This window comes from Triplophysa dalaica, chromosome 24, assembly GCF_015846415.1.
Source record: "Triplophysa dalaica isolate WHDGS20190420 chromosome 24, ASM1584641v1, whole genome shotgun sequence".
Classification (NCBI taxonomy): Eukaryota; Metazoa; Chordata; class Actinopteri; order Cypriniformes; family Nemacheilidae; genus Triplophysa; species Triplophysa dalaica.
The window spans coordinates 2,333,910-2,348,589 of NC_079565.1; the positions used below are offsets into that span (position 1 = coordinate 2,333,910).

A 14,680-nucleotide genomic window follows, 5' to 3' on the forward strand; every position below is an offset into this window, starting at 1 on the left:
TGTATCTGTATGGCCAGATAAGGAAGCAAGGCTTTTGGAGCTACAGTTCTGTTTTGATATCTCCATATGTTGCCTTCTGACAATTTACAACTATTTTCCATCCACTCCCATTTTTCTTCTCGGAAGCACTGATTTTGCATCTCCGCCATGTCTTTGAGCTGTGAGTGATGTTCAATGACCTGCAGTTGACATACTTGAGCAGTAGGAATGTCTGCCGTTCTTGCGGTACAACATCATTTAAAATCTAAATCCCTTTATTGTCACTCAACCATATACACAGGTGCAACAGTAGGTGAATAATTTGGGGGCAGTTCAAACCAAAATGGCAGTATGACAGACATTTCTTGTACACATTTACACAGTTAACATTTCTGTACAAGTTTTACACCAGAATAAAACAAATGACACGTAATATACATGACAATCATACACAGCAGAAAATGTACACAATGTGCGTAGTGTACACAAGATAATGACACATAATTTACAAATAACTAAATAAATAGCAGCAAATGTAAACACAATCTGCGTAGCGTGCAGTGATTGATATGTATTGTGTATTACAGTACGACAATGTATGAAGTCGTGCGTGCTAGTGGGTGATAAAGTGAGTGGATTGTGAGTTTAAGAGTCTGATTGCTTGGAGAAAGAACCAGTGTTAATCTATAGTGGAAATGTATAGTGTTAAACAGTACTCTTGGCTTATGACAGTTTTTATTAATAAACTCAGATAGATTTCTATATTCGGCCAATTTGACTGATCTGTGATATAGAGAGAGCGAGGATTTTGGCATCTCATAGGAAATCTGCAGTTTATCTTTCTTGCACCTTCTATACATCCATTAAATATGTCCATGTCATATTGATTACAAATTTGAAACAAACTCGTAATGCATCGGTTATAATATTCACTATCATCTAAACCTTTACTTTCTATAACTGTGAATGCGCAGCTAAGGGAAAGAAAGGAAAAATGGAGGGAGGGGGGCCTTTGAAGTCATGATCCGTCCCTGGTGATGCAACAGGTTTAAATTCCAAGCAGGATATAAGGCGCATTTTACGTCCAGAGTCCAGATGGTGCAACTGGATTTGTTTTTTATTAGCCTAATAGCACATCTCATTTTTTCCTGAAAGAAATGAGACGCGTATTCAAATACATCAATGTCTTAATGTGTTAATGATTCACCTGCAGTAACGCATGCGCAGTACAATGATAAAACAAATTTAAGGTTTGCTTTCTGTTGACATTTAATTCGTTTTCGTTCAACACGAAATGAACGGGGCAAGCAAATTTAATTTAGTGGGCATATCTGTGAAATAAAAATGTGAAATAAAAATCTTAAAATGTGACATAGACGAAGAGAGCGTCTCCGCCCTGCCCACAGACGCATCACCTGTAACAATAGGTTACAACGGACTGTTTACACACATTCATACAGACCTGCTTTTCTTTTAATGTTAGTCTAGGTGGAATACGTGCACATACTGAGCAATATACAATATAAAACTTAATAAAACAACAGGCTGTTGGTTTTAATGTAAGCGTTCTATTACTCGAAGGCATTTCATTTATTCACGCGGACATTTTTTCCATCATGCACCGAAATCAACGCCTTTTATCGGTCGCAGTTGTTCTGGTGCCCGCTCTCCTGCTCTCCATATATTACGGGCACGAGAATTTCTGGGACAAACCATTCCCGCAGGTACTGAGGTATGAAACCACTCTATTTTTTGCTGTTATTATGTCGTAGAGAATCCCGATAAGGATGTAAATTCACAAGTGGCCTAACTGGTGAAAAAGCTCTAGACACCGTCACAGAAATTGTAATGGTTATGATGGGAAATATTTTGATTTTTATGGAAAGTACAACTTTATGGGTCTCTGCTAGTGTGGCTGAGAACCAATGGGACACTATTAAAATACTGGACAAAACATAATGGGAATTTGTAAATGTATGTTTAATGGTCCGTTAATGCATTTGTATTGGAAACCATTCGAGTTTGAATAGTTTTCTTTACAGGAGGAATAAATACTGGGTTGTTTCAAGTCACGTTCGGGTATTAATGGTCAAACCCAACATGTTGGTTTAAAATTATCTTTAAAAAGTCAATTTGACTGGCATTGCGTTATTAAATGAATCATATTTGTTTATAATACAACAAAGCAGTGCAGTGTTGCCTTGCTCAACGGGAGACTGCATTTATTTAACATTTTTAACATGTTTCTGTGACATTTTATTTTATTAGATATTATTTATCAGAATGATCTTGCTTGTTCTATAAACACCATGCGATGTGCTGTGTATTGTCTACCTGTTTTTTTTTATTCCTGTAAAGCTGCTTTGGAACAATGTTGTGAAACGCGATATAAATAAACTAGGATTTAATTGAATGATGTTTTTATATTCTTCCTATAACATTCATAAACAATTTCCTCAATTCATGCATGAATTCATGCGGAAATCTGTGTTGTCTTTATTTGCTAAGAACAAACTCCATGCAAATCATTTGTACATTTCCTTATATTTCCCTTACACAAGTTTGACAAAATCCACAAGTTGTTACAGTGAACCGCTGATCCAGAATTCCTACAAACCAAAGTGAGTACATCTGTCACAAGTGAGTCATCGTTTATTATCGTTCCCTGAAATCAGTAAACTTTATTGTTTACCACCAAACTTTTTGATATTTATCGTTGTCTCAGCATAGCATTTCCCAAAGACAACCCTCCGCCCTGCACCTGCAAAAATACCGAGCCAGCAAAGCAGTACGTCCCAAAAGATGAGATGGAAGATCTAGGGAAACGCCGAGCAGAAGAGTACCGACAACATCAGATCAGGTTCATGACTTCATCATTATGAACTATTGTTACGTCTCCTAGGGTTTACGAGAGAGAACGTAACATAATGAAAAAAAATTAAATAACATAATCGATGAGAAAATCTCGTCTTCCTCTCTCCCTGCTCTTTTCACTGTATCAATGTAACAAAACAAGTTCTCCTAAAGTTTTAACCCAAATAATTCCCCTAACAAAACAAAGCAAAATCAAAGACATTAATTTTACGTCTCTCCCTAACTAACGAAAAACAAGTGAAAACAAAGAGTGATTTCAACAAACCATCACACAGATTGGTAGAGCTTGACTCAAACAACTCAATGGTCATGGCGATGTAACCTCACTTTAGGTTCACATCTGACAAGTTAGTTAATGGTAAATAAACACGACAATATCTCTGTGATTGAGATTTATCTTTGAGGCCATCTGTGTAGCAGCTAAGCCACGTTAAAGATGATTTGAAGCACTGCGTAGGCTGGGTTTATATCGACGCATCCACATGTTCGCTTGGGTGCGCACGTCAAATATGACGTCATCGCGGTGTTCGCGAAGTTCGCTTTTGGTGAGCGCGAGCTCATTTCGCCTGGCGGTGTGCACAACGTTTATACACGCGCCTGGCTCCCCAAACGGACGAGACGTTTTATTCTGAATACAATATAAAACAGACACGTTGATGATAAAAGATGTCTGTACAGGTGCAGCCAAAATCTCTTCAAAGTTGTTCATGTTGACTGCGGCGCCGCGCGAACTGTTCGCTTGGGTCACAAAAAAAGGCCGTGCACGCCGCCACGCGAAATGAGCTCGCGTTCAGCCAAAGCGAACTTCGCGAACACCGCGATGACGTCATATTTGGTGCTCGCATCCAAGGGAACTAGGGGATGCGTCATATATAACCCAACCTGTACGTTTAGACCGCCGCCGTCGGTACGCCACGCTGCTCCTCGCTGCTGCTCACATTGAAAATGAATGACTTCCGGCCACTTTGGCGCTCTCGACGGCGGCGGTCTGAACGCACAGTGACAAAAAGAGAGATAGAGAAAGAGAGAGAGGGGGGAAACATATACACAATTACGTCACAGGATGAGACACTATCAATTACCCATCACAATATAAACTGTATGGAGATTAAAAGCATTTAACAAAAATCTTTACCTCATGCCGCACACAGAACGGGCAAACAGAACGATGTTCTTCTACTTGCCCCTCCTAACACCCCCCTTCAGTATCCCATCAGAGGATTCAGAGTGTCGCCCATGAATAAAACTCTTATTCCTGGTGAGTCGGATTTGTGATGCTTTACTGTTTGCATTGGAAATTTCACATTCAAGGTGAGATATGATATGTAGATATTTATTTAGAATTTGCGCTGTGTGTCCACCCAGCGCCTTTTTTGTTGGTTGCAATGATACACAATATAATTTGGCAAACAATTTGTTCTTGATATTTGGAAATTGTGGTCAGTTTGGATATCATCAGGTACTATCAGGGATTTTCTGAGACTACATGTCCAAACAGCGTTTCACTCAAATTTTACATCTCTCTTGGGTCGGAAAAATGTTGCCTCCCATTGCAAACAATTGAAAAAAGACCCTTTGGTGGACACATGTCTTACTGTAAAATAAAAAAAATCAGTTGTATGTTGTTTTGTGGTAATTTCTCACTGTACTAACTACAGAAATTTGTCATTGTTGAAGGTCTAGCTCTGCACGCACAAAACCAAACAATTTACGAGGTTTGTTGTGCTCAGTTTTCGGCCTAAGGTGGAGGGCTCACAATTTCCACTCAACCTGTATTGAGTCAAACTGTTTTGAGGATCTCCTATACCTTTTGCCTTCTTTTGTTTGGGAATGAGCTGATGGGATGTCAAATGTGTGCAGGTGTCGCTGAAGGTGGGGAAAGGTGTGCTGTCAGTAATGGATGTTCAGGAAGGAGAGGACGTGGACGGACAGAATGAAGCGAATCTGACCATCTCCTCCACCAGTCTTGAAAAACTCAATGATCTGCTGAGCCGAGTGACCTACACCAGTACCATCTACCACATCAAGACCGAAGATCTCTGTGAGTAACCATTCCGAATGTTCATTTTAATTCAGCATTTCTAGATGTATTGTTGGAATATTAGAGATTATTAGAACTGCCCCGACTCTGCCTGATTTCAAATCTACCTTAAAGACATACTTATTTTCTTTGGCTTTCGATGTCCCTTGACAACCTGTCTTTGTTTCGTGTATATCTATGTATATATTTTACATTTTTACACATTTAGTGTCCTGTTTTTTCTCATGTGGCAAGTAGCCATGTAACAAGTGCTGCTTGTACATTATCCCTTACAAAGCGAATATGCAGTTCTTGAAAAATACAGAGCATCTTTTCTGTTATTTCCACCTGTGTTCTGGTTTTCATTTTCTGCAAATAAATTTGAAATTTTGTAGAAATAGTATTATTATTTTACAGAATGAAACAATAATGATCATTTTACCTAAACACAAACCTACAGTATATAGTATATTCAGAAAAACATTGGTCTCAAAATACTCTTTATTCTGTCATCTTTTATTTACCTTCATGTCATTTGAAACCTTTATCTTTTTATCTTTTTAGAAGATATTTTGAGAAATATCTCAGTGGTTGCGTGTCCATACTATGGAAGTCAATGTTGTTTAGTGACCACCGTTCTTCAAAATATCTTCTTTTGTGTTCTGTTCCGAATGACATTAGGGTGAATAAATAAAAGCTGATTTTTTATGTATAGGTGAAAGATCCCTTTAACATTAAATGTGGTGGTGTTAGGCAATACAGTGGTTAAAACACGCTATGTTTCCACCTGTGAGATGGGTAAAACCCATCCCCCCCAAAATTTGCGTTGCAAAAGGTATGAAAATTTCTGTGACACGACCTCCACACTCGTATTTCAGGTTATGTGTGTGGCCAGTACCCCTTGTCTTGACTTGATGCAGGTCTGACTTGTGGGGATTAAAGTACTGACATGTGCAATGATTTATAATAATGACTGATTATTGTAATGTCAAAACAAATTCATTCACAGCCGCTATTTTCTGGCTTCTTTGGCAGGTTAAACAAGTTTTTTAAGATGCGTTTTGGTTGTTAAAAATATTCCATGGATTTCTATGCTTTTATCCTATTTATAGGATGTATCTATCTGTTTAGGACATCATGGCATTTTCAGCCTAATGGATTTAAATGAGTATGAATGGAACGTCTATAGTGCGACCACGACATTCCCGTTGGTCTTTGTTTGTGTTGTGTTGTGTTCAGTACAGTTTGCTTTTGTATTGTGTTGCTCTCGGAACATTATAATTTAATAAATTATTATATTTAACGAGGAATTAGATATAAGATTAGTTTAAAGGTCCATTCACATCGCATTTATTAGAATGATATTGCTTGCTCTAAAAACACCTTGCACTGTGCTGTGTTTTACCTTTTCTTTATCTCTTCTCCTGTAAAGCTGCTTTGGAACAATGCAGATTGTGAAAAGGGCTATTTAAATAATATGGATTTTAACTGAATTGAATCGTAAGATTGAAGTATGTTCATAACCAAAGAAAACTGAACCACATTGACTTCCACTGTATGAACACAAGACCACTGAGAATGAAAATGAAAAAAAATATCTAAAACTATTTCCTTATCAAAAAGGAACAACTGCCAGATCAAGGTAATATTAAACCAGTTCGGCAACCACCTCCTTGTTTGGACTTGCTGGCAGAGTTTATGTTTCACAAACATGTCTCAGATGACTGATAATATTGTGTATTTTATTTTTTTACCAGGTAAAAACATAATTGGAACTAATTTGTCCTATTCACATGAATAGAAAAGAATGTTTATTTATAACCTTTTTTTGCCAACAGCTTACTTCTCTTTTGAGAACTATGAGGTCATTTTTCCAATCGAGATCAAACGTCCATCAGTTCCTGTTCTTTATGATCTGGGGAGGGGTAAGCAAAAGACATGTCATTACGTAATTTAACATACTTTAACGACAATTGCAACTACAATATTTCCACATTGTGAGCACAAGTTGGAATTTGAAACATGACCAAACTTCTCTCTCTCTCTATAGAGATAAACTCTCAGGTGACTGTACTGGTGAAAGCATTTTTGAGATACAAAGAACTAAAAGTTCTTATAAAGAGTATTCGTGTGAACTACCCAAACCTAAAGATCATTATTGCAGACGACAGCCATGAGCCAGAGAAGATTGAAGGAGACAATATAGAGCATTACATCATGCCTCCAGCACAGGTATTGAAGTTTAAATTCGCAGTTATTGATTTACTAACATTGTATTATAGATTTGCATTGCATCACTCAATTCACGTGTGGCAACCATAGTACAAAAAGATGTTGTTCTCATGTTGATGCAGGGAAGAGATCATGCGGGCATTAGAGAGACTAGAACGAGCAATGTCTATTTCATTACATAAAATAAAAGGTCTGTGGATTTTAAGTATAAAAAAAGGATAAAAGTCAGGCAGGAGCTACGACTTGCTTTAATATTATAAAGACTTTCCATCAAAGATGCGTTAGGACACACGGTACTAAGGCTTTTAGCAGAGATACTCATAGATATCTATAGAGATACTTTCCAGCAGGGAGTCGTTGGAGAGAAACATCGTCTTAAATTCACCCAAGAGGAGGTTGCTTTGATTCAGATAAGTGTGTGACTAACATTGATTTTTCGATTTGATAAGTTGTTGTTTTTATTCTAATATTAGCTGTGTGACGGAGCAGTTTTGAGCGTCATTGTTTATCTGGACCCGCTTCAATGTCCAGATACTTTGAGAGAGAGAGCGAGAGCGCTTTGGCGCTTAAACTGTAGAGAGAGCGCGTTTAACTGTCTTACTCAATTATGAATAAATTTATATTTAATCTGTGGGTCACATGCCCACGATCCATACCGGATCACGGATCAACCGCATTCAAATTCATCACTGTGCCGCAGGGGAGAGGAAACGCGTGTTTTAGAGTTGTTTGTCCATTTAGGTCTGCTGTACAAAACATGGCGGCAAGTTCAATGTATGTAGGCCCACTCTGTTTGTAGATATAAACAGCTTATTCTAACGGTATTACAAACATAACGGTTCATTATGTAAGGTCTTACACCTCTGAAGAAATAGTTTTGTATATTTTATTGCATTTCTGTTAAGAGATCCTACTAAAAACCAAGTATTGTTCCTTTGAGCTGTGTTTAAGATAAATGTTGTTTGGTTTGTTTAGGGTTGGTTTGCAGGCAGAAATCTGGCAGTGTCACAAGTCACCACTAAATACTTCTTATGGGTGGATGATGACTTTGTGTTCCTGAACCAGACACGTATAGAGAGTTTTGTGAAGATCATGGAAGCCGTCCCTGAACTAGATGTGGTGAGCATCCATTTTATGAACAAGGGTTTCTTATCTGAAACGTTTGCAGAAGTTACAGACCTGTGCTGATATCTTTAGGTTGGCGGTGAGGTTGATGGAAATCGGTTTGCCTTTAAATTGCTCTATCAAGAGGGAAACAGCGATGAAGGCGGCTGCATCACACGTGTCAGAGAAAAACACGGACCCGTGCCGGGATTGGACAAATGCTTCTTCGTCGATGGGGTCGTCAACTATTTCATGGCCCGAACGGATGCTGTGCGAAGGGTCGGTTTTGACCCGTTCCTCAAAAGGGTGGCTCACACTGGTAGGTGGACTGTGAAGGATTCTGGGTAATTAAAAGATGTTGTAAGGTAATTTTGGAATATTATATAAAAAAAGAAATTGGATGGAAACGGGAAGATGAATATGCATATGCATCAAAACATAAGCTCTCATTTGAGTCAGACAACTGAACTCTGAACGCAAAATGAACGAGCATGAATTTTTACTTTTACTAGTAAAAATATGTCTTTTTAGGCATTATATTATATCAACATGCATTCCACACGAATAACACATAAAACTGTCCTATCCACTTTTTTCTGAACTTTGTTTTTCATTTTCTTGTCTGCTTTTAGAATTCTTCATCGACGGACTGGGAGGTTTGTTAGTCGCCACCTGTGAAGGTCTCCGAATCGGCCACCAGGAACGCAAGGTCACAGGAGATTATAATAAGTACAGGTTTCCGCCCAAAAGTGATTCAAATAATAAAATGAAACACCATTTCTTCAAGAATCATCTCAAGTGTATCAAGTATTGAGGAGAACAGATGTCTCATCTTACAACACCCAACTCCTCACATTGATAAAGTAAGAACAAAAGTGAAGGGTGACTTGAGTGAAACTTCTTTGATCTGAAGGTGTGTGTGCTTAAATGCCTCAAACTAATTTTGTCAGCAAAATATAATTGTGCAATCAACTAAGATTATTTAGTTACCAAATTATTTTTAATTCGGATATATTGGAGTGAATAATGAAGAAAATATTTTAACTGTTCATCTTGTCTGCAAATTCAAGGCAAAGGGTGACTACAATGAAGATGGTGAAATATACAATAAATAAACCAATGATGTAAAGGGTTTCGGGAAACCCCGCCCAGCTTAATTTTGGATCTGTAGTGTTTATTTAAGTTGTAAAGGAAAGAATCTGAATGTAGCATGAAATGTTTTGACAGAACATAACTGCCAGAGCTTAGTAAAGAAATGTTTATGTATTTATTACATATTTTTCTATTCATTGTATGTCACGAATCACATGACATAGCCTAAATATCTCATTGTCAAAGAGCACAAAGCTTTAATGTACATTGAAAACAAGTCATCTGTGGCACAGTTCTAATAGTTTGTTAAAATGATTTTGGTGAATTTAACGGTTGTAACACTTGATTTATTAGATGGTTTTGTGGCTTATGTGTGTTTTATTTGATGGTGTTTTAGAGATTTTTTGTCTAGTTTTCTAGTCACATACTTCAATAGGCTTTTGTGTCTTTGTTAAAATGCCACAGTTTTTCTCACTGCACTGTTAATCCCACAGCCATGCAAACACTCATGAAAGTATGGAAAGAATGGTGTGATTTTTTTCTGTTATTTATTTTTTTAGTGTAAATGTGTAAATATGGTTGTCTCTAACAAAAGACATTAAACCGTTTTACTATATCTGCTGTGTAAAGTATTTCTTGTACATATACACTATGCCTATAGAATCCGAGATGTTGCAGATCTAGTGTTTTCCCTCCAAATCCGGCATGAATGTTCAACAATGTGACAAGCAAGGCGGGACGAGAGCTGTGAGGGACAGACGCTGGGCCGGGGACACGAGTGATAATGAGGGTCAGCTGCGCATTGCACCGGCCGATCAGCAATCGATGTTAAGCAATACTTAGGATTAAAAATGGGTTAAATAAATAAACACAACGTCATGGTAGATCGATTGAGCTCGCTCGACTGTCAAAGCAACATCGTCAAGACCCCTCGAACAATTTATCATGGATTTCTCGTAGTAAAGGAGTGGTAATCTGTTTTTTGCTGACTAATTTGTATGCTTAATGTTTTACACGATTATAAAATATGGTTACTGTTGTAAAGCGTATTGATTTTAATAATGACAATATAGCTCATACTTTATCTGTACACAACTGTGTTTGCCCTAAAAAATTAATGTCACAAACTCTAGATATCTTCAGATCTACAACGTGGACGACGTTTTGCTGTTGACGTGTTACTAATTCACACTGTCTTTCAAGTAACTTGTAGGCTGATCCTTCACTTTTCCTTTGACACTTATATGAATGGCATTTAAAATACAAATATTTAATCATCGAAATACATTTATTCAAGTTTATTATGTTCTCTTATAGAGGACGACGACAATGTATGTCAAAGATGTACTGCCAACTTTCCTTCATTTCTTTCAATTTTCAGCATTTTTTCCCTTGGTTTTAATTTTTTTATGACCAATAGCATTAATATAAATTTTAAATATACACTTGCCAAAAATGTACTCCCCCTCTATCTCAGATTAATAGGATCACAGGCATCCTCATATAGAGGTTGTGTCTTGACTGGTAGGTGGACTGTGAATGATTCTGGGTAGTTAAAAGATCTTGTGAGGTAATTTTGGAATATTATATAAAAAAAGAAATTGGATGGAAACGGGAAGATTTGAATGAATATGCATCAAAACATAAGCTCTCATTTGAGTCCGACAACTGAAATTGGTCTCTGAACGCAAAATGATAGAGCATGAATTTTTACTTTTACAAGTAAAAATGTGTAATATGTCTTTTTAGGCATTATATTATATCAACATGCATTCCACACGATTAACAAATAAAACTGTCCTATGCATTTTTTTCTCAGCTTTGTTTTTCATTTTCTCGTCTACTTTTAGAATTCTTCTTCGATGGACTGGGAGGTTTGTTAGTCGCCACCTGTGAATGTAATGTCACAGGAGATTATAATAAGTACAGGTTTCCGCCGAAAAGTGATTCGAATTATAAAATGAAACACCATTTCTTCAAGAATCATCTCAAATGTATCAAGTATTGAGGAGAACAGATGTCTCATCTTACAACACCCAACTCCTCACATTGATAAAGTAAGAACAAAAGTGAAGGGTGACTTGAGTGAAACTTCTTTGATCTAAAGGTGTGTGTGCTTAAATGTCTGAAACTAATTTTGTCAGCAAAATATAATTGTGCAATCAACTAAGATTATTTAGTTACAATTGTTTTTATAAATTTGGATATATTGGAGTGAATAATGAAGAAAATTGAGTAATACTTGAAAGAGCACATTTCTGCAAATTCAAGGCAAAGGGTGACTACAATGAAGATCATGAAACATACAATAAAGAAACCAATGATGTAAAGGGTTTGGGGAAACCCCGCCCAGCTTAATTTTGGACCTGTAGTGTTTATTTAAATTGTAAGGAAAAGAATCTGAATGTAGCATGAAATGTTTTGACAGAACATAACTGCCAGAGCTTAGTAAAGAAATGTTTATGTATTTAGGTTTTGTCTACACTTGTTTGTTTTGTATGTACATGATTTATCATAAGTATCATGAGAGAACATACTTCAATAGGCTTTTGTGTCTTTGTTAAAATGCCACAGTTTTTCTCACTGCACGGTTTATCCCACAGCCATGCAAACACTCATAAAGGTATATGGAGAGAATGGTGTGATATGTGATTTTTTTCTGTTATTTATTTTTTTGTGTAAATGTGTAAACGTTGTTCTAACACAAGCCATTAAACTGTTTCTCTATACTTCGATAATTTAATATTTGTATTTTAAATGCCATTCATATAAGTGTCAAAGGAAAAGTGAAGGATCAGCCTACAAGTTACTTGAAAGACAGTGTGAATTAGTAACACGTCAACACAACAAAACGTCATCCACGTTGTAGATCTGAAGATATCGTGACATTATTTATTTGAAAGCAAACACAGTTGTGTACAGATAAATTATAAGCTTTATTGTCATTATAAAAATCAACTATGCTTTACAACAGTAACGTCTCGGGTTATTTGGCTGTAACCCTGTTCCCTGAAAAAGCTGGAACGAGATGCTGCGTTTCAAACGCTAGGGGAGAACAGTCTTTGTTCGACCGGTTGTGAAGCACGGGAGTCAAACACACAAACAATTTTTGGCTTTAAATAACCTCGGCAGGTGACTTGGCTAATTACACCAGCACATGCATGTTATAAATACGTGTGGCGCGAATGTGTTTTCAGGTTCCAACTTTGTCTGAAAGGACATCACTCCCGAGCTCAGTCTGGTGGACCAGCTTTTGCTGGATTTCCCCAAACCACCAAACTTTGTTTCCTAGCTGTTGGTCCCAAATCAGGTGGTACCTAGTCCGGTGGTCCCGTTTCCGGTGGTCCCAAGACCAGTGGTCCCGAATCCGGTGGTCCTGAGTCCGGTACCCGGACCTGCCCAGCCGCCAGAGCCGGTCCTGCCCAGCCAGTCCCCGAGCCGGTCCCATCCGGCCCTCCAGTGGTCCCCAAGCCGGTCCCGTCAGGCCTCCCATTGGTCTCAGAGCCTGTCCCGTCCGGTCTCCCAGTGGTCTCCGAGTCTGTCCCGTCCGGCCTCCCAGTGGTCTCCGAGTCTGTCCCGTCCGGCCTCCCAGTGGTCTCCGATTCCAGCCGTCCAGAGCCTTATCCGCCATAGGCACTGTCGGACTCCCCCCTTTCCCCAGCTACACCTTTGTCCTCTGAGACGGAGATCCTCGCCGTCACCCGGGCTACTTCCTGTCTTCACCTGTCTCCGACCAAAGTTCATCCCCTTAATGAACCCCCACCCTTCCTCCCCTGTTGGATATATTACGGCACAAGGTTTTGAGGGGGGGGCGTACTGTAACTATTCACTGTCTCCCTGTTTCCATCCCTGGACTACACTACCATAATCCCTAGCATCCGTCTCACCTGATCACCATCTCCGGACATTTGTTTATCCCTGTCACCTGTGTATCCCTCATTACCTGTGTTATTTAAGTTCTTTCCTTGTTTGTAGTCATTGTCTAGTATTGAATGTGTTTGATGTCAATGTGTGTTCTGTTCCTGGTTTCCTGTGAGTGGCTTTTGGATTCTGTTATTAAATCACCTTTTGGATTCTACCTGTTGTCGTAGCACATGTCAGCACATGTGACAATCCGCGCATCCGAATCTAAACGGCGGCTGGCTTGACCCGCAATGATTAATTGCCAATGGCCTATATGTCCAAGTTCATGTCTCTTAAAGATGCAAACAGTAATGGTTACACGTTTTTATGTTTCTGTTCAAAACCAAAAATTAATATTCAGTCTGCATCGAACAATTCAATCATAAATTTAAGGAAACACATAAAGGTGAGTTATTTGGTCCTGCATTTTTTCTTTTTGTTGTTTTAATAATTCATATTGTCTACATTTTGCAAACTTGAGATAAAAATGAGTTTAACTTTAACTTGCGTACTGTGTAGTTTACAAATAAACAACACTGAAATCATAACTCTATTGTATTACATTTGTTTTCTTAAAATATTTTTTATTAACAATAATTCAGTCATTCTTAATATACAATGACACTCTAAAATCAAAGTAGTTTCAATGTAGCAAGCTACTTTTTTATAGTAACGTTTAGTGTAGCTAACTACTTTTCAAATGGGTAGCTAAGCTGTAACTTAATTACTTTTATCAATAAGTAGCTTGTAGCTTATCTAACTAAAGTTTCAAAGTAGCTTCCCCAACACTGCAAACCACATATATTTCTCCTGAAATTTCAGGTTTTTAATCTGCCTATGAGTTCCTAAAACGGGACCCGTAACAAAAGCAATTGGAATAATGTTTCTTTTCATTGCCTAAACTTAAGACAAAACCATTTAAATACATGCAAAAGCTGTTAAAATTGTGAAAAGGTAGCTCCTAAAGTGCGATAAAGCCTTTCTTATAGAACCATTGTCAATATAAAACAAAGCCAGCAGGAAGTCTGGAATAAGGCACAAATAATGAGGAATGTATTTAGGTAAAATCGATACATGACGAAAAATTAACTCCATCAACCAATAAAAATGTATCGTTTTATACTCATTACAATTAAATTCCAAAACTTGCAAAAAAATCAAACTCAATAGCTACTAAGAATATAGACCTTCATGAATCAAAGCCGTACTTCAGATCAGTTAAAAATGTGTTTGGTGAGTGTTATTTGAGACGTGTTATTGTGTGTAGGCTACAGTTTTTGCAGGGAGTGGCACAGACTTTAATTCATCGTGTTTACTTGAATTAAACAATCCGGGACATATTGTACTAAGCTGTACCTTTACTAAATTATACCTTAAAGTAAGTTAAAAAAATACAACAAAAGCACACACCAAGTGACATCAGAGTCAAGGGTGTGGTGATGGTAAAAAATATGCCATTCAATCTCCCTCGATTCT

At 37.7% G+C, this 14,680-nt stretch overlaps 1 protein-coding gene across 3 annotated transcripts; it reads left to right on the forward strand.

Moving 5' to 3' along the window:
- The first annotated feature begins 1,377 nt into the window (after positions 1-1,377).
- On the forward strand, positions 1,378-9,917 carry LOC130413786 (beta-1,4 N-acetylgalactosaminyltransferase 2-like). 3 transcript variants are annotated; one of them, XM_056739209.1, is made up of 11 exons: positions 1,378-1,711; positions 2,541-2,600; positions 2,705-2,839; positions 4,005-4,111; positions 4,531-4,568; positions 4,714-4,894; positions 6,712-6,798; positions 6,924-7,105; positions 8,081-8,224; positions 8,303-8,528; positions 8,842-9,917. In XM_056739209.1, exons 1-11 carry the CDS (start codon positions 1,596-1,598, stop codon positions 9,021-9,023), a joined length of 1,458 nt encoding a protein of 485 aa, XP_056595187.1. In that variant the 5' UTR covers positions 1,378-1,595; the 3' UTR covers positions 9,024-9,917. The 3 variants fall into 3 exon arrangements, with proteins under 3 accessions (XP_056595187.1, XP_056595186.1, XP_056595188.1); XM_056739208.1 differs by lacking the exon at positions 1,378-1,711 and having other exon boundaries at positions 1,762-2,600; XM_056739210.1 differs by lacking the exon at positions 1,378-1,711 and having other exon boundaries at positions 1,766-2,600; positions 2,710-2,839.
- The last annotated feature ends 4,763 nt before the right edge of the window (positions 9,918-14,680 follow it).